Source organism: Erpetoichthys calabaricus, chromosome 17 (assembly GCF_900747795.2).
Source record: "Erpetoichthys calabaricus chromosome 17, fErpCal1.3, whole genome shotgun sequence".
NCBI lineage: Eukaryota > Metazoa > Chordata > Cladistia > Polypteriformes > Polypteridae > Erpetoichthys > Erpetoichthys calabaricus.
In genome coordinates this window covers 94,678,495-94,701,165 of record NC_041410.2, presented here as the reverse complement: position 1 = coordinate 94,701,165, position 22,671 = coordinate 94,678,495, and the positions used below count along the sequence as shown (strand labels likewise).

Genomic DNA, 22,671 nt, shown 5'->3' with positions numbered 1-22,671 from the left:
TCGATTCACCCGCAGGATGAGACTCTTTAGGGCTGTTTTGTTTTGCACTCCCGTCCCATGCCGTCCTGTTTTAAGCATCAATGACCGCGTTTACTCTAAAGAGCCAGGACCCTGAGCTAAACGAACCCATTCCTGCAGTTGACCAACGGGTCGCCTCTCAATTAAAGGCTTAGTTTTAACTGGGAAGTCGATTACAGAAGCGAAGCCTTCCTAGGGGCACAGGAGCTGAGGGGCACAGATGGGGCATCAGGGGCGACACTGAGGAGCTGCAGCTTGTGACGGGCAAACGGCCGCCATTTGTGATTGGGTGGAGCTGGTGCTGCGCAGGGACAAAAAAAAAAATCAAATGGCAGAACGTGGTGGCAGTGCCCACCTGTGTGTTTCTGTAGGTGGGCTTTATGTTGGGACTGTGAGTTTATATTACGAACAAGCAAAGTGAATCTGCCAGGTCATCTCGTGTTTCTGAAAGGCGCTTCTGCAGGTTCATTTTGGAAGACCCTCTAAGTAAAAATTGCAATAACACATCAAAATTATACAACAAATACCAACACAGTTTGTGTAACATATATATTTATATAATTGATATATATTAAAAACTTAATAACATGCTAAAAATATAGAGAGAGTTAAATAATCCAAATATAAAGTGATCCGATTACACAGGCGTCCCAATCTCAAAATACGCGGACTGGCATTCGTAGAAAACGTCGGAGGATTGCATCTCAAAAGTTATAGAAAACAAGATTGTGGATTTGCGTTTAACACAATAAAACAAAGCAGACATCGTCTTATTAATCTACTGCTGTAGGATTTCTTCTCGAGTACATTCTTGAAACCAAAGAGGTGGGGGTTTGGGGGGGGCTGTTACAGCTCACACGAGGCGCCCAGGCCGGTTGGCCGACCCAGGCAAAGCCCGAAGTGATGGACGACTTGTTAAGGTGCCGCCTGTCTGAGGGGTCATTTAGAATGAAGACGGACCGACAGAATGGGGCGCCCCCCGACAGACCGAAGTGTAACGGGAGGCTGGCATGAGCAACACTGCGGTGGGCATCCTGGCTTCGGTTTCTCCGTGTGTTATTGCTGTGCCCACGTGTGTCGGTGGTCTCTGCTGGTGGTCGGGTCACCGAGGCAGTTATGAAGGAAATGTGGTGAAGCTGCTGAGCAGACGTCGTGCAAGTGAGGCGAGTGGGCAGCGCAGCAGGGTCCGTCTTCAGGGGCCGATGGCTGCTCACTTGGAGTCTGATGGGGGGGATGTCCCGAACTGGATGGCTTTCTGGGTTACCTTAAAGAAAAAAAAAAAAAAAGAAAAAGGTTCTTGTGACATTTTATAATGCAGTGGGCAGGATTAGGACTCGGACCCCCAGTTTCTATTCTCTCGGTGGTCTTCATGTGATTTGTTGGGCTAACTGCCGATGCTGAGGTTGTCGGCTGTGGGTGTGAAGCGTGCAACAAACACGGCAGCGATGGCCGAGAAAGGAGCCTGAAGATGGCGCGACTCCCCCAACAGAGTCTGTCATCGCGTCACAGAGGGGCTGCACCTCTCAGAACAGGAAGACCCCCCAGCGTGTCACCAGAACGGCTCAGAGAGTCCCTGGTGCTCAGCCACCGCCACCGTCACCTACTGCAGTCCACCTCGGCCACCGCGTTTCTACTCCTCTGCCCTCTGGTAGCCACTTCAGAGCCCCGCATGCCCCGCACTACCAGGCTGAAGAGTGGCAAAGCAGTGAGCCCATTAACTGCACAGTGACCACTGAACCTTCCTATGGCAGAGACCACCGCTGCATCAAACACACATAGTGACACACGACCCTCGTGCACCTCAGGACCACCACCACGTCAGTTATTATTTGTCTCTTTATGCGAGTGGATCGGAAGGGGGTTCAAATTGTCCTGTCATGGTGTGGATGGGAGGAGAAATGGAGTAGAAGTTATTCTGAAGGAACAGCATGTCAAGAGTGTCCTGGGGGTGACAAGAGTGTCAGGCAGAGTGAGGATTCTGAAGCTGGAAATTGGAGGTGTGATGATGAATGTTGTTAGTGTGTATGCACCACAGGCTGGGTGTGCAATGGGTGAGAAAGAAGATTTTTGGAGTGAGTTGGATGAAGTGATGAACAGCGTACCCAAGGGACAGAAAGTGGTGACTGGAGAGGATTTCAATGGACATGTTGGTGATGGGAACAGAAGACACGAGGAGGTGATGGGTAGGTATGGTGTCAAGGAGAGGAATGAAGAAGGTCAGAGGATAGTGGATTTTTCCAAAAGGATGGACACGGCTGTGGTGAATACGTATTTTAAGAAGAGGGAGGAACATAGGGTGACGTACAAGAGTGGAGGAAGATGCACACAGGTAGATGACATCCTATGCAGAAGAGTCAATCTGAAGGAGATTGAAGACTGCAAAGTAGTGGCAGGGGAAAGTGTAGTTAAGCAACATAGGATGGTGGTCTGTAGAATGATCAAGAAGAGGAAGAGAGTGAGGGCAGAGCCAAGGATCAAATGGTGGAAGTTGAAAAAGGAAGACGGCAAGGTTGAGTTTAGGGAGGAGGTGAGACGGGAACTGGGTGGCAATGAAGAGTTACCAGACAGTTGGGAAACTACAGCAGATGTAGTAAGGGTGACAGCATGAAGGGTGCTTGGCGTGATATCTGGACAGAGGAAGGAGGAAAAGGAAACCTGGTGGTGGAATGGGTAAGTACAGGAGAGGATATACAGAGGAAGAGGATGGTAAAGAAGAAGTGGGATAGTCAGAGAGATGCAGAAAGTAGACAAGAGTACAAGGAGATAAGGCGTAAGGTGAAGAGAGAGGTGGTGAAGGCTAAAGAAAAGCCATATGATGAGTTGTATGAGAGGTTGGACACTAAAGAGGGAGGACCAGTGGGCTACACAGAGGGGGGCCGAGGTGGGAAAGATATGCAGCAGGTTAGGGTGATAAAGGATAAAGATGGAAACATACTCACAAGCGAGGAGAGTGTGTTGAGCAGATGGAAAGAGGACTTTGAGAGGCTGATGAATGAAGAGAACGAGACAGAGAAGAGGCTGGATGATGTGGAGATAGCGAATCAGGAAGTGCAACGGATTAGCAAGGAGGAAGTAAGGACAGCGATGAAGAGGATGAAGAATGGAAAAGCTGTTGGTCCAGATGACATACCTGTGGAAGCATGGAGGTGTTTAGGAGAGATGGCAGTGGAGTTTCTGACTAGATTGTTTAATGGAATCTCGGAAAGTGACAGGATGCCTGAGGAGTAGAGAAGAAGTGTACTGGTGCCGATATTTAAGAATAAGGGGGATGTGTAGGACTGCAGTAACTACAGGGGGATAAAACTGATGAGCCACAGCATGAAGTTATGGAAAAGAGTAGTGGAGGCTCAGTTAAGAAGTGAGGTGATGATTAGTGAGCAGCAGGATGGTTTCATGCTAAGAAAGAGCACCACAGATGCAATGTTTGCTCTGAGGGTGTTGATGGAGAAGTTTAGAGAAGGCCAGAAGGAGTTGCATTGCATCTTTGTGGACCTGGAGAAAGCATATGACAGGGGGGTTCGAGAGCAGCTGCTGGTATTGTATGAGGAAGTCGGGAGTGGCAGAGAAGTACATAAGAGTGGTACAGGATATGTACGAGGGAAGTGTGACTGTGGTGAGGTCTGTGGTATTAACGACGGAGGTGGGATTACATCAGGGATCGGCTCTGAGCCCTTTCTTATTTGCAATGGTGATGGACAGGTTAACAGACGAGATTAGACAGGAGTCCCCATGGACTGTGATGTTTGCTGATGACATTGTGATCTGTAGTGAGAGTAGGGAGCAAGTTGAGGAGACCCTGGAGAGGTGGAGATATGAGAGGAGAGGAATGAAGGTCAGTAGGACCACCAAGACAGAATACATGTGTGTAAATGAGAGGGAGGTCAGTGGAATGGTGAGGATGTAAGGAGTAGAGTTGGTGAAGGTGGATGAGTTGAAATACTTGGGATCAACAGTACAGAGTAATGGGGATTGTGGAAGAGAGGTGAAGAAGAGAGTGCAGGCAGGGTGGAGTGGGTGGAGAAGAGTGTCAGGAGTGATTTGTGACTGATGGGTATCAGCGAGAGTGAAAGGGAAGGTCTACAGGACGGCACTGAGACCAGCTGTGTAAAATGGGCTGGAGAAGGTGGCACAGGAGACGGAGGTGGAGGTGGCAGAGTTAAAGATGTTAAGATTTGCATTGGGTGTGACGAGGATGGACAGGAATAGAAATGAGAACATTAGAGGGTCAGCTCAAGTTGGACGGTTGGGAGACAAAGTCAGAGAGGTGAGATTGCGTTGGTTTGGACATGTGCAGAGGAGAGATGCTGGGTATATTGGGAAAAGGATGCTAAGAATAGAGCTGTCTGGCAAGAGGAGAAGAGGAAGGCCTAAGAGAAGGTTTATGGATGTGGTGAGAGAGGACATGCAGGTGATGGGGGTGACAGAGCAACATGGAGAGGACAGGAAGATATGGAAGAAGATGATCCGCTGTGGCACCCCCTAACGGGAGCAGCTGAAAGAAGAAGAAGAAGGGGGACACTTGAAACTCAGAGGGTCCACAATCTTACAGTTAAAAATGAATCCTCGCTTCCAGATTGGGGTCTTGTGATGTCTGCCGCTGTTTCTTTTATCTTGGACCCTCTCCAAAGGTCACCCTCTGTAACGCATTCAGGGGGATCTGAGACATTAAGTTCAGTGCGGGGGCTTTATAACCACAAAGGCTGCCAAGTACTTACTGTAGCTAAACAACATCAACACAGCAATAAAATACAAAGAGAGGGACAGAGAGGGGCATGAAGACCAAACCCTCAAATGCTGAACAGGTCAACAGGAGATGACCATCCCATAATAGTAACCAATCCGAGAGCCCCCCCCCACCCACCCCAAAACACCAGGAGCTGCCTGTGACGTTACAAAAACGTTTTAGAGTCTGTGAAGAAGAAGAAGAAGGTGGCAGCCACAGAGCCGGGCAGCCAGCACATCTCGGGACACCTGGGCCTGTGTCAGTACTGAGCAGAGAATAGGAAGTGGACCACCAGAAATGTCGGAGAGCAGTGGGCTGCACAAACACCTCAGGTGGTACACAGAAGATAAAATGGCAAGCTGGAGACCCCACGGGGAGAACTCGGCCCAAAGGCAGCAGCAGCTCAAAAACAGAAAGAGAGAGAGGTAGTAGTGAAAGACGCTATATAACAGATAGATAGAAAAGGCACTATACAATAAGTAGATAGTTAGGAAAGGCACTATATAACAGACATGTAAGGTAGTATAGATGATAGATATGAAAGGCACTGTATAAAATAAGACTAGCTAGACAGATATGAAAGGCACTATAAAATCAATAGCACTTTATTTGGCTTTTCCCAGAAACTTAATATTTATTTGTTTATTTATTTGACTTTCAGAAGGATTAAGAAAATCTTCAGTGTATTCAGCGCACTGTGTGTGTTTTCAGGGGGCAATGGCCCACCTAAACAGGTCAATGGCTTTGCCTCCACTCAGGACTTGCTGTGGAATGCCTGAAGGGGTAGGGACGTGTGTGGGCGTGGCCAGCCGTCAGCCCCTCCCCATTCAGTGATGTCATCATATAAAAGCACGTGTGTCATTCACTTTTTGATTTCTCCCATCGTGTGTTAATCGTATGAATTATTCTTTTTTCTTCGCCTTTGAAGGTGCAGTAAATGCCATCTCCGGCTGTCCCAGAATGCCACCGTGTCGTATTCGGAGAGCACCAGTAACCATAAAGCGAGTGCAGTGTTAGGATGGACGGGTTAGTCTGGTTAGACCTGGTTCGAATGTTAAATGGCCGTAGCTGGACATGGACCCCCGCTTCGCCCAGTGAAAACCGTCTCCCCTGCGGTGCAGCATTGGCCCTGTCAAAGCTCTCGTGTCCCTTTGGGTGTAAATTAGCCATTCGTAGGTATATTGAGTGTTTTGTGTCACTTTTAGAGTTCAATGAACTTCTTACTTGCCAGCGTTAATCAACACGCGACACGTCGCCTCTCTTTGGCGCCAGTATAAATGAGCACTTCACGCCTTACCTCAAAATCCCTGTTCCACCCCATCCCTCCCCCCCCCCCGTGTGCTGAGATAGACCACCCCACAACATGCACAGAACCAGAAGAGGGCAGCAGTGTGATGCAAAGGCGCTATAAATGAAAGGTGAAGGCACAGAGCGGAGGGGGCCGGGCCACATGTCGGAAGTCACACCTGCAGTTTCTGGTGGAACAACCACATCACAAAAAAAAAGCCCACCCTGCCCCCCCCCCACCACAAACTGCTTATCCCGTCCATTAGAAGCGGCCATGGCGATGCCAACTTACCGGAGACGGTGGCTTAGCGAAGTTGAGATGGGCGTAAAGCAGGACAGCGATGTCATTCTGGCTGGCCTCCAGGGCGATGGAGAGAGCAGTGCTGCCATCCTAGAGACAAGATGGACAGAGGAGAGGTCAGTGACAAGTCCACTCTGGACCTTAACAGTAGCGTGCCCCCCCCCCCATCTCTCTCTCTCTCTCTCTCTATCCCCCTCGGTCACACACTCCACTCTGTGCCTGGTGCCCCCTGCCCTCTATCTGAGTCAGTGACTGGCAAAGGGGCACCAAGTATAACGGGCACAATGATTGACTCAGCAAGCTGAACTGACTGGAATGGTGGGCTACTGCTGACCACTGCCTGTGCTGGCACATTGTTTGTTGTGGTTAACGGGTCTTACAGTCAACTGGCACCGATCACTTCCTGCTGATGGCCACTGACTGACCGCTGACTATGAGGGCTGACCAGTACTTACAGCTGGGTGGACTGTCAAAAGCTGCTCACTGTCCACTGGCCATAATGGAAGATGAGAGCTGACCAGTGACCAGAATGGTGGGCTAGGCCCACTTAATTAATGTGACAATTATGTTTGACCAGTACTGACCACTGGTGGTGTTGACCTCCATACTCTGGACTCAAACACCAGCTGTAATAGCAAACTAATGAAGGTCGCCCACTGTAATGATGGTCTACTAACAATAAGGGGCAACTCTGGTGACCCACAGGTTGTCATTTGTTACCAAACATTTGCCATAATGGCCAGCTAGTGCGGACCACAGTGGGCAGCTTCAGATGCCCACTGTCACTAATGAAGCGCTGATGCCAGCCCGTGAACTCGAAATGACCATTGACTGCAGTCACAGATTGATGCTGACCATACACACCAATGGCAAACTGGACTTGACCACAATGACCACCGTGACTAATGAAGCGCTGGTGCTGTCCTTTGACTCTAAATGACCATTACTACAGTCGTCACACCGCTACCATAACGGGTGGTCACTTGACGTCCCCTCATACCGCTGAGCCCTGACAGTCTGCTGCATGTAACACTTACGTTGTCTGTGAGAGTGGCATCGCAGCCTGGCACGGCCAGGAGAAGCTTGACAATCTCCACGTGGCCGTGCTCACAGGCACACATCAGGGCAGTGGAGCCATCATCGTCCTGTAGGTTGACGTCTGCGCCACAGGCCAGCAGGGCGCGGACCATGTCAATGCGGCCATGACTGACCGCTAGCATCAGAGCTGTCTGTCCGGCCTACAGAGAAACAGAAGAGAAGACGATCGGTGGTCAATGTAGAGACTCAAATGCCAGGCAATGGCGGAGGTGGGCGGCAGGATATGTCACCTGACTGGCCTTCGCGTTGACCTCCCCCATCCTCAGAAGCTGCATGACCGTTTCGAGGTCGCTGTCCGAGCGGAAGGCGGCCAGTGCTGTCAGCATGATGGGGGTGTAGCCGGCCTTGTTCTGCTTGTCTGCCGTGCAGAGGCCTGAGGAAAGAAGCAGGGTGGCAATCTGTGAGCAGGCGATGGGTATGCAAGTCCTGTAATACCCGCTACATCCACGGTGGGGCAGCAGTGAGCTCATACACGTTCTCTTATTCTCTCACTGGGAGAGTCAGCCACACAGACAGGTGGCAGTGTGTGGCATCATTGGTGGTGATGCTTGCTGATGACGTCCCTTGTGGACACTTTCCTTTTTTTCAGCAAAGGACCAAATGGACACGACTGTGAATGATCCTCCCGACAAGACGCCCACCAGTTACCTGTGTCCAGCAGCAGCTTGACGATGGGAAAGTTGGAGTGCGACACCGTGTAGTGCAGAGCTGTGTTGCCGTTGCCGTCAGCCATGTTGACGATGAACTCCAGCAGCTGTGGCGACATGGCCTTGAAAACCGTCATGTAGTGGCACACCACCTTGGGGTCGGCCGCCTTGTGACAGGAGACCCGCAGCCACTCCTGTAGCACCGTAGTGTAAGCCAGTCTCTAAGGGGGGGGGAACAATAAAAAGACAGACATGTTCACGGCTTGGCTGCTGAGTCCCAAAACCGGAAATCTGTTAAATTTCTGAACCTCCTTATCCAATATGGGGTCATGTGAGGGGCGCCAGTCTAGTGCTGGGCATCCTTACCTACAGTGAGCCAAAGCGCATGTGGGAGGAACAACCAAACAGACCCTCTAAACTGAGTGGGACCACCTATGGGTCAAATGTCACTGAGTGACCCCGATTATAAAATGACATGTCTGGTGTTACGATATGGCTTCAAACTGTGCCAGTTCTGTTCCCACAGATGCTTCCCTGGGTGAGAAGCCAAGCTGCAAAAAAAGGGCATTAGAAGGAAGTCCCCTCTGTAGCAGTGCCTATAGAAAGGCGCTATATTAAATGAAGGCTGTTTATCTACTCTCTAGATATAAAATCCTAAGCCTGAAAGTGCAACAATTTTGTGCAACGATTTTATGTCACATTTTTGTCACGTTAAAGCTGGCTTACTTTAAAACCTACATATATATGTCTGGTATCATTCTTCTCAGAATTTATCGAACTTTAATGTGATGTTGTTAGATTTTCAGATTCTTATTCTGTTTTTAAAGTATAAACTAAAAAATATCAAGAACTCACGCCCGGCGAAACAAGACTTTGTGCAAAGAGATTTAACCATGCCCACCCGGGGCCGGAAATAAAAGACAAAGAGTAGGACAGCTGCTGTACAGGCTTTGAAATGTTCGAGATGAAGATCACGTGGCACGGCAGCACCAGCAGCTGATCGAGCAAAGAGGAGGAAAACAAACAAAAGAAACTGTTGTTTCCCATTGTATCACCGTGTAAGAGGGGGTTTCGCAGGAGCAACTGCGTCTCCTTGGGGTGCGTTCAGCCCCCCTCTTCACAACGCGAGTGGCAGAGATGCGAAGTGCCCGGGGGGGTTATATTTTGGCGAGCGAAGGGAGCAGCGGGCAACCCCCCTAGTATCAGATATAAAAATCAGACCGCGTGGCGAGAAGTGAGTCTCTCTCTTTGTGCTTTCACGCTGGACAGTGGCCGCTATGAAAGGCGCTACATGATCGGCTGAAAGCTCGGGTCACACATGTACTGTACTTCCATCTCCCAGTGTGACCCTCACAGTAAGTTGTTTCTTTATAGAAAAAAGCGGACGTATGTGGTGATCATTTGACTGTGAAAGGTGCTATATCAAATGCAAATCAAAGAAATCCACCTGATCTTCCTTGGCAATGCCAAGGAGGCTCCTTGATGAATCGGTGCCCTTGTTGGACGTCACGTGTGACTTACATGGAAAACGCTGTTGCAGTTTTCAAAGGCACCGTATCAAATCCTGACTAGGTGAAGCACAACGTGTTATCATATCAGCTAAAAGTCTCGGGAACTGCAGGTCTGACATTGTGGTTAGCAGCACAGGAGCGCCGCAGGGGACTGTACTTTCTCCGGTCCTGTTCAGCCAACATACATCAGACTTCCAATACAACTCGGAGTCCTGCCACGTGCAAAAGTTCGCTGACGACACTGCTATGGTGGGCTGCATCAGGAGTGGGCTTTAGGAGGAGTATAGGAACCTAATCAAAGACTTTGTTAAATGGTGTGACTCAAATCACCTACAACTGAACACCAGCAAAACCAAGGAGCTGGTGGTGGATTTCAGGAGAACCAGGCCCCTCATGGACCCCGTGATCATCAGAGGTGACTGTGTGCAGAGGGTACAGACCTATAAATACCTGGGAGTGCAGCTGGATGATAAACTGGACTGGACTGCCAATACTGATGCTCTGTGCAAGAGAAGACAGAGCCGACTATACTTCCTTAGAAGGCTGGCGTCCTTCAACATCTGCAATACGATGCTGCAGATGTTCTATCAGACGATTGTGGCGAGCGCCCTCTTCTACGCCGTGGTGTGCTGGGGAGGCAGCATAAAGAAGAGGGACGCCTCATGCCTGGACAAACTGGTGAAGAAGGCAGGCTCTATTGTGGGCATGGAGCTGGACAGTTTGACATCTGTGGCAGAGCGACGGGCGCTGAGCAGACTCCTGTCAATCATGGAGAATCCACTGCATCCACTGAACAGGATCATCTCCAGACAGAAGAGCAGCTTCAGCGACAGACTGCTGTCACCGTCCTGCTCCACTCACAGACTGAGGAGATCGTTCCTCCCCAAACTATGCAACTCTTAAATTCCACTCGGGGGGGGGTAAACGTTAACATTATACAAAGTTACTGTCTGTCTGTATACCTGCATTGTTATTACTCTTTAATTTAATATTGTTTTTTATCAGTATGCTGCTGCTGGAGTATGGGAATTTCCCCTTAGGGATTAATAAAGTATCTATCTATCTATCTATCTATCTATCTATCTATCTATCTATCTATCTATCTATCTATCTATCTATCTATCTATCTATCTATCTATATGAAACCCCCATGCTTGAAGGTTCAAGTGCCTGTTGATGTCTCACTGTGTAATGCTAAAATATGAGTGCACAGTATGTTAGCGTGACAACCTTCATGAAAGGCGCTATATAATGCATTGTATTAAAGTGATAAATTCTCAAGATCCGCTTTCACCAGTTCCACATTATGCTGCTGCTGCTGCAAAGCCCCACGTCGGAGTCCCGTGAGGTGTCTGCCTGTTCCCCCCGTGTCTATGTCGGTTCTTCACTGGGTACTCTGATTTGCTGCCACATCCCATAGAGAGGATGGCCATGTCAGAGTGCCACCCTAAACTGGCGTCCCACCCAGGGTGGGCTCCTGCCTTGGGCCTCAGCCTCCCAGGACTCTGAATTGCTGGTAATGGATGGACAGGCAACGTAACGTGAAGTGTTTTGGTTTGGTGTTCACTGTGAAAGGCACTATACTCTAGAAAATGAAAACTAGAAGAAGACCACGAGCTGGCAAGGTAACCAACAGACCCTTTAACTTTACTGGGGGAGCACAAACAGGCAACGTAACTTTAAAATGACAAGTGACATATGAAATGTCCGGGATGGGTCATCTATGGAAGGTGCTATATCAGATTGAAGTAAACTGAAAACTACAAGACGGCTCAGTGTTAGCTCTGCAGTCTGTGTGAAATGTGCAGTGGGATGGTGCTGGGCAATACAAGGCGCTATATAATTTAAAGGGTCACTAAAACCAAAAAACCAGCAGGGCTAAACTTGCCCCTCCCTTTGCTGCTTGGCCTTGAGGGACTCGGAGACCCCTAACACTACAAATAGAAACGTGATAATGTATATATGATCAGCCCTTTGAGTTAGTGTCCATAATTAAAGACACCATAAAATAATTCCAGCTGTAAGTTCACCTTTGTGAAGACCACCTTGTACTGATCAGGTGATCCGAAATAAATCAGTTCACTCTGAAAGTCCACATCGTGTGTTAAAAGGGCAATTTGTGAATGAAAGGCGCTATATAAAACAGCATTTCAGGACCCGTATGTGGGGAGCACACCAAAAAAAAATCCTTAAATGCTTAAAAGCTGCCCAGTTAAAGCTGATTGTTCTCATCTACGTAACATAAACAGCTTTTATATAGCGCCTTTCATCGTGACTGCTTTTGTGTTGGGTCACAAAACCAAAGGTCACCCAGCTGCACCGTTCATGAAAAAGCCTCGTGTGGCACAGCGTTGGTGGACCTCGTCACAGACCGTGCTGGGCAATGGAAATGTTCTGCAGGCTTTGTCCTCTAGGGGGTGCTGCTGGGAAAAAGAGTGCTGAAGGCAGCAGTACCCGCTGTGTGGTTATCAAGGAATACAGATACGTTTGGGTTGGCACAGTTCTTACCACGTCCTGCTGGCCGAAGGCGTTGGGCACCCCGAGGGACTTCTGTAGCGTCATGCAAGCGGCAATCAGACCCTCACTGAGCTCGAACCTACAGATGGGGAAGAGAAGCACAAAGGGTTTGGGGTGAGCGTTCATACTGTCATCACCTCTCGGCCGAGGCCCGTCCTGAGGAGCCCATGAGTGCGGACTGCTGACTTCTTCATCAGAGGCTGCTTTGGGGGAGCAGCTTATAATTAGATGATAAAGTAAAGTACGGCAATCTGCAAAGAGCAGGCACAGGCTGAAGTGGGGTGTCTAACTGGTCCCGTCTTGAATTGTCCATCGCAGCTGGACACCTGGGCACACACTGCCAAGCTAAACACCCCCCCCCATCCTGTTATGTGGATTATTCTAGAAATGCCATATGAAAGGTGCTACACAAGCACAGATTTGAGCAGAAACATTGGGGTCTTTGTATAAAGAACACAGGCATACGAGCTGGTAGGTGATGTCGCCCTCTCAGGATTCATATCTGCAGCCTTCAGTCCAGAGCTCACTGCGTTAGTTTCATGCAGTCCTCGACTTAACAGTACAAGCCAGTTAGGGGGCGTCTTAATGCATGGGCCCCACGCTAATCTCCTTACAGAGTGGTTGTGCAGGTAGGGGGCCCCAGTGCACTGCTTTGCCCAGCGGGCCTATAACGCTGTTAAGACGGCCCTGCCCACAAGGTGGCGTTACCAGCCCTCGTCGTGTGTACCTGTTGTCCACGCTTTCTGCCGTCGCCTCCGCCTGCTCCGGGGGGCTCTGTGCTGTAGAGGGGACCCCCTCCGGTTGAGGGGCCCCGGCGGCCGATGGCTCTTGTACTGGTGGCTCGTCGCTGACGGCCGACTGCTGGGACTCGGGCAGCCTCTCGTTGGCTTCGTGGTACTCACTCTCGGAGCTGTCATTCTCGGAGCTCGTCGAGCTCGATTCGGAGGACGTGCTCTCGTAACTGTCGGGCAGAGACACGGGTGTAAACATGCAGCTGTTTGCTCCTTAACATCAACCCACCTCCCAAATCTGCTGTTCCCATTTCAGGATCTTGGGATGACCTTGATGAGATGCCAGTTCATTACACTCACACTGGCATTCGTCATCTTAGTGAGGATAGGAACATAAACCAAGAGCTGAGCAGAAACTTCACTGTGACCGAGTGACTGACTGACTGTGGACGCCGCTCTGATCTGCCTGCCAGTCTCCTGGTCCCTTCCTGCCTCACTCGTGAACAAGAATCTGAAATCCTTAAACTCCTCTGCTTGAGGCAGCCAAGGGGGCTGGTGAAGTGCACTTCACATGACCACCATGACAAAAAGAACAAGGACTCTGTAACCTTGACCACAAAATGGAAACCAGGGCCAGGTCCACCTCAACATACCCGCCATTGACTCCCACAAAGTGCACGTTCTTCACAGTGGCCTCCGAGCTGCCCGGGGACTCCTCTTCATCTTTCGTGATGGTCAATTTCAAGGGGTCTGCTGGTGATGCTGGAAGAGACAGGAAGGAAATCAGCACTGGAGTGTGAAAACATCAGAGCATCTGGGATCTCTGAGAGCTTAAATTCAGGGGTGCCCGGGTGGGCAGAACATGACAGTTGATCTCGAACACCCAGGAGGTTTGGGGTCAGCTGGCTGCTTGCTGAAATGCCACCTTTGTGTTTTACAATGTTAGATAATATCATGGGCGCCAACTTGTCATAAACACCGCAGATGTGCCCTCATCACTTTTACAAATGTGATGTTGTATTCCTGAGGTTTTATTTGGATGCTGCTACAGACAAGCTTCCTTGCATAGTGTACATTTATGGCCATTTTGTTATCAATTTCTAAATAGTACAAACCTGTTTTAAGGCTGGCATGCAGCATGAGTGCCATGTGGTGGGCTCTGTGCCCGGTAGACCTGAGCTCCGCGTGACAGTGGCCTACATGTAAAATGACCCCAATGCAAGCAACAGTGTCAAATGAGCACGTAATCCACTTTGCCACAAACTGATGCCAGCATTTCTAACAGGGTGGTAATAAAAATAGCCGACTATCCCCAATATTAATTAAGCAACATTAGCAAACTCTAAAAATTCTTTCCCCCCAAAATTAATATAAGAGTAAAAGCAGAATTCCGAGACAGTAAAGGCTTTGAGTGTGCATTGCTGTTAAAGAATAAACATCAAGACTCCAAAAAAGATGTTCATATATTCAGAAAGTGCCACTTGCCGGCACTACCAGCTTTTCTATTCAAACCAGATTATGCCAACCTACCATCAAGGAAAAAAATCCAGTTTCTTACCAATTTCCTGTTGCTCTTCACTGGCACAAACGCTGGGCAATACAGAACCCTCCCTTAGCCTTTGGCACAACGGAACTGGCTGTTGGGATACCAGCTGCACTGCCCCAACGGCATCCATGACCACAGGCAAGCTGGAAACGGGGACCGAGGAGGACACCTCGCACCTCTGGAGGACCTCGCGCACCTCCTTTGAAGAGACGGCAATGGGGAGCTCCCGGGTGCTGTCTGTGGGAAAATCAGAAGATCAAAAAGGTCATTAGTGCTGTGTAGGGGCTGGAGGAGTGCCACCTAGTGGGGAATCGTCAAAGTGCCAGTCATTCACTCTGCCATTCATCCTTGAAAAGGACAGAGAGAGAGCTGAAGCCAACGGGGTGAACTCCTTTCATTTCTGTGAGCCCTTCACATAATAATAATAATAATAATAATAATAATAATAATAGGGGCGGCACGGTGGCGCAGTGGGTAGCGCTGCTGCCTCGCAGTTGGGACACCTGGGGACCTGGGTTCGATTCCCGGGTCCTCCCTGTGTGGAGTTTGCATGTTCTCCCCGTGTCTGCGTGGGTTTCCTCCGGGCGCTCCGGTTTCCTCCCACATTCCAAAGACATGCAGGTTAGGTGGATTGGCGATTCTAAATTGGCCCTAGTGTGTGCTTGGTGTGTGGGTGTGTTTGTGTGTGTGTCCTGCAGTGGGTTGGCACCCTGCCCAGGATTGGTTCCTGCCTTGTGCCCTGTGTTGGCTGGGATTGGCTCCAGCAGACCCCCGTGACCCTGTGTTCGGATTCAGCGGGTTGGAAAATGGATGGATGGATAATAATAATAATAATAATAATAATAATAATATTTGGAAATTGGGAATGGAATTAGCAGGTTCATAAAATGGATAGACTAATTCAATCATAAATATTAATTCTAAAAAATTCTTAAATAATTCTTAAAAAAACACATAAAGCACTACTGACATTTTAAATGAGCAGCAGTTGATCTTGTAAGTTTGAAAGATGATGTTTTTATTATCACAGTATTATTACTTGTGTGGGTTTATAAAGTGGACAGAATCACTCACTCCCATGTTTGGTCATGTGCTCACTTCTAGAAGGCACATTAAACGTTAAAAGAAGATGGGCAGTTTTAATGATGATGATGATGATTACTGTATTATTACTATGTTATTTTTGTTATTATTCAAATTATTATCATTGCAACACTGCAATTATTCAAAATGGATGAATTTCATATATACTGTATATTTACATACATACATACATACATACATACATACATACATACATACATACATACATACATACACACACATATATTATATACATATAAGAAAAAATCTTGGAAGGTTGGAAGGAGACGAGACATGACTTTCTCAGAGAGACACTTTCACATCCCGTGAGACGAGACTTTGTGCCAAGAGATTAACCAGGCCCGGAGCCAGAAATAAAAGACAGAGTAGATGACAAAGTAGAACGTCATAAAGAATTAAAAAACGTTGGCGCTATACACATGGAGAGCAGGTTAGAGATAATGGAAGTTCGAAAATTCAAAAGTCTCAAAAAACAGCGAAAAGAGATTAAATATATTGTTCGGATTTAAACTTTAAGTCAGAGACATGTAGATTATCAAATTCGTGTTGCCTCCCAATGAAGAGGCGTATCCGTGAGAATTAAAATATTCGCTGTTTGGTGAAAGTGAAATCTCGCGAGAGAAAATTTCAAGACTTTATGCAGAGACATTTGAAAAAGTCCCACCCACATAACCACACACACGGTTCAATCATTTCTCATTTGTGTGAATGCTATTGTCAGACACAGTTAGTGTAGAGAGAAAGAAACGATATTCACTCACGGGCAGTTATACGTTGTCTTGTCATGATGTAATTCCAAATATGGAATCGAAATTCAATGCGATATTGGCGAAAAGGTAAAAGCGAAAAGAGATCGAACATAAGGACATAGGTGATATAACAGAAGTGCGCTGTGTGAGATGAAGACACGGCAGCAGCAACAATCCAGCAGCTGATCGAGCAAAGAGGAGGTAAAAAAAAAATTGTATGTGTTTCCCATTGTATCACCGTTTAACAGGGGGTTTCAGAGGAGCGACCGCATCTCCTTGGGGTGCGTTCAACCCCCCTCTTCACAACATGAGTGGCATAGAGATGCGAAGTGGCTGGCGCGTAATGCAGGCCCTTGGGATAGGGGGTGGGTGAGCGAAGCAAGCAGTGGGTGAAGCCCCCTAGTATATATTGTATATATATATACTGTATATGGAAATGGTAAGGCCTGTCCATCTTTCACGCGATTGCTCGTGAACCACTGGGGTTAGCCCCTTAAGTTTGCTCTGAGTCAAATGCTTATGACGTGATTTGCACTCGTGTCATTAGGTTGGGTTGTCAACTTGAAGACTGGAAAGAAGTCCACTAATTTGGAGTAAAATGTCAGACTAGTAAAAGGTGAAGTTTCCTGGTAGTCGACCAAGTAGAAGAAATGCCACCAGAGGGCGCACTGCATTACAGTGGTCCTTGACGGCGATTGGCCTGTGCGTGCTACAACTAGGAGGCGAGAGCTCCATTACTTTAGTGTATTCCTAAACCAGAAATGAAATCCCCCTTTGGGGTGCCAATGGAAAGTTTTTTGATACCCACAGAAATATCATTGAGACCCCTGAAACTAACTGAATTTTCAAATGTGAGAAGAGAAAGCGACAAGTGCCTGTTAAAAGAATGAGTGCTTAAAGGAAAACACGGCGGCAGTTTTGTTCAGTGGGTGAGAACACTGAGGACCAAGCAACACAAACCAACCCCAGGCACCTCACCTCCGACAGAGTGACCTCCTCCAGAATTCCTCTTGTTCTCTTCAGTGCCGTCTCCCGCCACCTTCGTTTCCTGGTCACCCACCTTCTGCCCGCTGCTGGCTGACCCCGTGTCTGGGGGTTCGCTGCACCTGTAAGTGACATATGGCACCTCGACGGCCGACGCCATCTCCCTTTCGGATGGAGTCCTCGCTTGCTCAGATGAAAGGCTCGTCCCGGATGCATACGAGCAGAGGCCCGCAACGTCCTCTGCTTTCATGGCCTGTGGGATGAACTCAGCTATGTTACCTTTAAGTGCGACTTCTTGGCATTTCCGCACCCCGACCACCATGGGTTGCTCCAGGGTGTACACCTGAATGCCCACCGTCCTTTGCTCCTTTTTCTGTGGCGGCTGGTTAAATGAAACAACAGTCTGGAGCCTCGCCGCCTCCCCAGAATTATTGCTGGACTCCTGGAGGTCCTGCCATCCAATGCTGGTCATGATGACAGCATCCGCCACCGACGACTTGGCGTCCCGCTCCTTTTCAGTTATCTGCTTCCCCTGCTGCTCGATCCTTTGCTGGGCCGTCTGGAGTTCCTGAAGAGCTTTCTTCAGTTGCGTCTCCAGCACGGTCATTTTCCTCTTCAGGCCATCCGTGTTTTCCTTCAGACGTTCCACTTCCGCTTCCGTTGCTGCGCACGACAACCCCAAGTCTTCCTCCGTCACAGAGATATTCGCATGCCGCAGCAATGCTCCGACCTTCTCTGAACTTCCTCTGACCTTTGCACCTTCGTTGCCCTCATTGTCTGTTCCCACCCCAATAGACCTCACTTCCTTTGCACCAACCCGCGGCCGGTCACTTCCAACGATGACCGTGTCTTCAATCTCACAGCCCGAATCCTGTCGAGAACCTTCTGCTAATGTGGGCGAGGTGACATCCCCGCTCTTTGGCCCGTGCTCTTCTTCAGGAATATCGATATAAAGCTCTCCCCTTGGCCGGGCCTTCCCAAATCCCATGGGGTGTCCCAAAAATTTCTGACTCTTGAGCTGAACGCTCAGCTGTCGTTTTTCTTCCTGGAGGACAGAAATTTTGACCTGAAGGACAGGAATCATTTTGACCTGCTCCTCCAACTCGCGGATCTTCCTCAAGGCGGATGCCATCTGCTCCCGTACGTGTTGTAGGTGAGCTGGAGTGGGAGACACCGGGGTTGAGAGACCGGAGCTCATGGGTGTGAACTGTCCTCCTGTACACTGGGAACCGTTCTGAGATTTGGAGAATGACTGGTTCAGACTGGAGCCCACCAAGGAGCTCGTAGACCCTGACACACTTCCATGCAGGCTTCCCAAGTTGGAGAACGTTCGCTGCCTCCCACTAGAGTCGGTCTGATCTTCTTCCAGTTTTTTCCGAGCATCCAAGAGAGTTTTCTCCACCCGTGGATTGAAACCTCCGGCTAAGAACTGGGGTCGGCTTTCGGGCCGGTAGGAGCCATAATAGCCCGGAGCACAGAAGGAGAAAGAAGAGTGCCGGCTGTCCATACTGGCATTCGAGCAGAGCGACTCGGTGGATGTCCACCAGGAGCCCGTGTAGCCATAGCCCCTCGGCAGCGAGCTGTACCTGGGCCGCCGGTGAATCGGGACCTTCTTGATTGTGTTTCCTTTCTCGATGTCATTGACATATTTTAGAAAATCGAGATCCAGCCGGTAGCCATACGGAGTCTCCACGGAGTAAGGGAGGTCCTGCTCTTTGGCTCTTAAAGCAGTGGGGGACGTTGGGTTGGATTTCCCTAAAAGGTTGGATAGAGAAAGAGAGGATGATGAAGACACTTTGTGCAATCTGAGTGTTCCCCCCACCGTCTACCACTCGAAATTATTGGTTTCCCTCAAAGTAAAAAAAGCTGAAAGCACCATTAAAGAGGAGGTGGAAATCCTTACTTCAGAGTATTGACTAATGTGATTACCTGACAACTAATACATGGGTTCAGAAATGTGCTCACTAACTAACTTTACTAAAAATGGAAAAATCAGATTTACATATTCAGGCAGGTATTTCGAAAGTCAACACTTTAGATGTCATCATCATCTTTGGGAGCTGCTGACTTTGCTATGACATTTCCACTTTGAGCCTAAAATTTTGTTAGGACTTCAAAATGCCTTCCGGTTAATAATAACTGATGGTTAATGATTGACAGGGCTGAGCACAAGCCTTACAACCAAATCAGAACCTGGTCATAACCGGAGGATGACTACCTCTGCCGGCTACCACGCCAAGACCACCACCAGCAGCATTCGCTAAAAGGAAACCGTTAGGAGATCTCCGAACAGAAATCACAAAAGACGCTACCTGCAAAGCTGTGGTCCATGTGAAGCACTTGTGCCATCTTGAGGGTCTCTGGTCATCAGCTCCTGCTTCACTTTCGACTCTTGCAGCGGTCTCTTCTGGGCCCTGGAATGAGGAACAAAGCAAAGGATCACGCTTGGACACTTGAAGAAATGCTAAATGGCAACCTGGGGAAAAAAAAATGACTCAAACTTAAAATTTGATTGACATGACGAAATCGTCCCCTGCCTTCCAGTCCTTTACTCGCCCAGGCGTTAACCAGGCATCGCGTAGCGGTGCTGCATAATTTAAATTGTAGACACTGTATTTTGTGTATATGTCGATTTGTTTTATTGCAATTGACATGTGACTTGTTTATCCTTTTGATCTCAGATTGGTGGCTCCTGTCACATGACTTGAATGGCTCACCCCATTTAATGGATGGATGTTTACCCCCGGAAAAAACGAGCCAGAAAATGTTGGATTTTGTTTCAACAAGAAAAAACATTACACATACTAGAAATGTGCAAATACCAAAATGTTGACATGAGCCCAGTAGGAAGGGTCCGTCTGGTGTCCACTGCTGTAGTGATGCTGATTTAGTACTCGTCCTTAGTGTGACATGTGTGTCACCAACGCACAGCCCGACGTGACAATCAGAACCGTAGACCAGAGAGTTTCCTTGCACACTTTTCTTACATTTGAACTTGAGAGGGCAGAATGCCAGTGCCTGACCCGCATGATCGACGCGCCCCTTGTGTTATACCACAGTGCCAGGCCTACTGACTCGCACACAAGAACATTGACAGTTGCTCGCATTGTTAACAGGTACTTAGTGGGGCTAATGTCTTTCTTGTCCTTCCACTTGATCGCAGTCAGTCATTATTCAACCCGCTATATCCAAACACAGGGTCACGGGGGTCTGCTGGAGCCAATCCCAGCCAACACAGGGCGTAAGGCAGGAACAAATCCCCTGGCAGGGCACCAGCTCACCGCAGGGCACACACATACACACACCCCCACACACACACACTAGGGACAATTTAGGATTGCCAATGCACCTAACCTGCATGTCTTTAGACTGTGGGAGGAAACCCGCGCAGGCATGAGGAGAACATGCAAACTCCACGCAGGGAAGACCCGGGAAGCGAACCTCAGGTCTCCTTACTGCGAGGCAGCAGCGCTACCACTGCACCACCGTGCCACCTTGATTGCAGTCATTTTACATTTTTTCCACGCAGTTACTTGCACCATGGTAGCCGAATTTACCAGGCATATCACGGCGGTTTGGTGGTACAGTGCCGTATGCATCACTTCACTATCCATGTCAATGTTTGATGACCAATTCACTTTGTCACTGCAATTGCTTGCCTCAAATTTCAGTTTGTTCTAAAACGGGCATTACAGCTTTCTGTTTAAATGCCAGGCTCTGCCCCACTCATGAATATTAACGAATTACCTTAATGTGGTAAAACACATAAAAATATTCATGATTTTTTTTAGCAGCATGATGTTATTTTGTCCACTAGATGGCAGCAGAATACTGTCCTGAGTGTTATTCAGGCATAACACTTTACATCGGTGGTGGCATGGTGGCCACCTCGCAGTAATCTATTCCAGTGAACGGAACAGAAAACTCTCATAGTTGGCAGTCAATGAGTTAAAAATCAGGATGTGCTTGAAGGCTGACCACCAGAGGGCGCCCCGTATCAGCTAGTAGGAATCCCCAAAAATAAAAAAATAAATAAACAAATAAATAAACACTTCAGATCTGGAGAATGAATGTGAAATTACTGAAATGTAGTGGACTGGGTGGGTTTCAGTGATTTTTAGAGACAGAGACAGCCGGAAAGTGAGCCCCCCCTTACTATGGGCAAGTGACCAGCTTGAAATCTGCTTGTCTGTGAAGGCCATTCTGTGGTGGTAGTGGAGGGGGGGGGGTGGATTGGGGGGCTACAATGGCAGGACACGTGTATGGCCTCGCCTGTTTGAGGTCAGACTAGGAAGGGGAATCTGAATACAGCAGATAAGAGGATTTTTTTGGCGGGGGGATCTGAATATTAGAAAACCCCCCAGTACTCAAGTGAGGGTGGAGCACAGTGCCTTGCCTTGCTTTGCTTTGCTGCTGTTGTTGTTAATTTTACTTTTTCATTTTGTTTCCATGAAGGGTGGCTGCCAGACCCAAACCACCACATGGCATCAAGCCATCACACAGCTAGGCGGCGGGCGCTGCCTTTGTCATTTTGTTTTATTATTTTCCCTTTTAAAGAAATTCAAGAGTCAAGTGGAAAAAGAAAATACCCAGGCTAATAAACTTAGAAAAACCGAGAGGAATTTAAAAGAGAAACATACGATGGAGCGTGCGTAACAGTTGGACTCCATAACACAGACGGCCACAAGAGGGCAGCAGAGAGGACAACCACTTCAGGGAAACAGCTGGATGGAGTGACACACCGGGGGACGACGTGCTGTGAAATGTCATAGCTGGATGGAGTGACAGGCTGGGAAAAGATGTGACGTGGGATGACACTGCCAGACGGCGCACAACGAAGAAAACCAGAGAAGTGAGAAGGCAGTGACAAGTCCAGCTGCAGACCTTCAGAGCGCCACTCCATTGAGAACACCCAGTTGCATTATGGTTAAGATTAAGGTTGTGAGAGGGTCATCTGGCTCAAATAATGACAATCGTCAAGTAAATCAAAAATATCATAAACATGCACTCTGACTGGCCGAATCACACAGCTGTGGGTGGTCTGCAGATGGACCCTTCTCAATGAAACAGAAGGACACGGTAAGAGGCCACGTAGAGAAGCGGTACAAAATAAAACACCTGGATGGAGTGACACACCATGTGGCATGCAATTTGACAGATGGATGGTGCGAGGTACTAGGAGATGGTGGGATATGGAATGAAATGGATGAAGTGACAGTGACACAGCTGGGAGAGTAAGACCCCCATCCCACTGTGACACTTCAGGACAGGAGACAGCTGGATGTGGGAAGACACACAGGATGTGCAAAGATGGAGCAGACGATGGAGGAGAAGTTTGGAACAACCAGCCAAATTGAGCAATCCTGGGAGAAGGGTCTCAGTAAGGGAGAAGACCAACAACCCCATAGTCACTGAGGCTGAGGGCCATTGAGCCTGTGTGGAGATGGGAGAAACT

At 48.5% G+C, this 22,671-nt stretch overlaps 1 protein-coding gene across 1 annotated transcript in view; it reads right to left on the bottom strand.

The window, feature by feature from the left end:
• Positions 1-563: 563 nt before the first annotated feature.
• The window catches only part of kank2 (KN motif and ankyrin repeat domains 2), an 86,844-nt gene continuing 64,736 nt past the window's right edge, over positions 564-22,671 (bottom strand). Inside the window, exons 3-13 of the mRNA XM_028823867.2 lie at positions 19,529-19,630; positions 17,211-18,971; positions 14,392-14,616; positions 13,487-13,595; positions 12,830-13,063; positions 12,094-12,181; positions 8,076-8,295; positions 7,658-7,800; positions 7,367-7,567; positions 6,321-6,419; positions 564-1,282 (exon numbers count right to left, since the gene is read on the bottom strand). Of these exons, the coding sequence (XP_028679700.1) occupies positions 1,229-1,282; positions 6,321-6,419; positions 7,367-7,567; positions 7,658-7,800; positions 8,076-8,295; positions 12,094-12,181; positions 12,830-13,063; positions 13,487-13,595; positions 14,392-14,616; positions 17,211-18,971; positions 19,529-19,565 (3,171 nt within the window). The 5' untranslated portion in view covers positions 19,566-19,630 and the 3' untranslated portion in view covers positions 564-1,228. The remainder of the gene's footprint in view (positions 1,283-6,320; positions 6,420-7,366; positions 7,568-7,657; positions 7,801-8,075; positions 8,296-12,093; positions 12,182-12,829; positions 13,064-13,486; positions 13,596-14,391; positions 14,617-17,210; positions 18,972-19,528; positions 19,631-22,671) is intronic.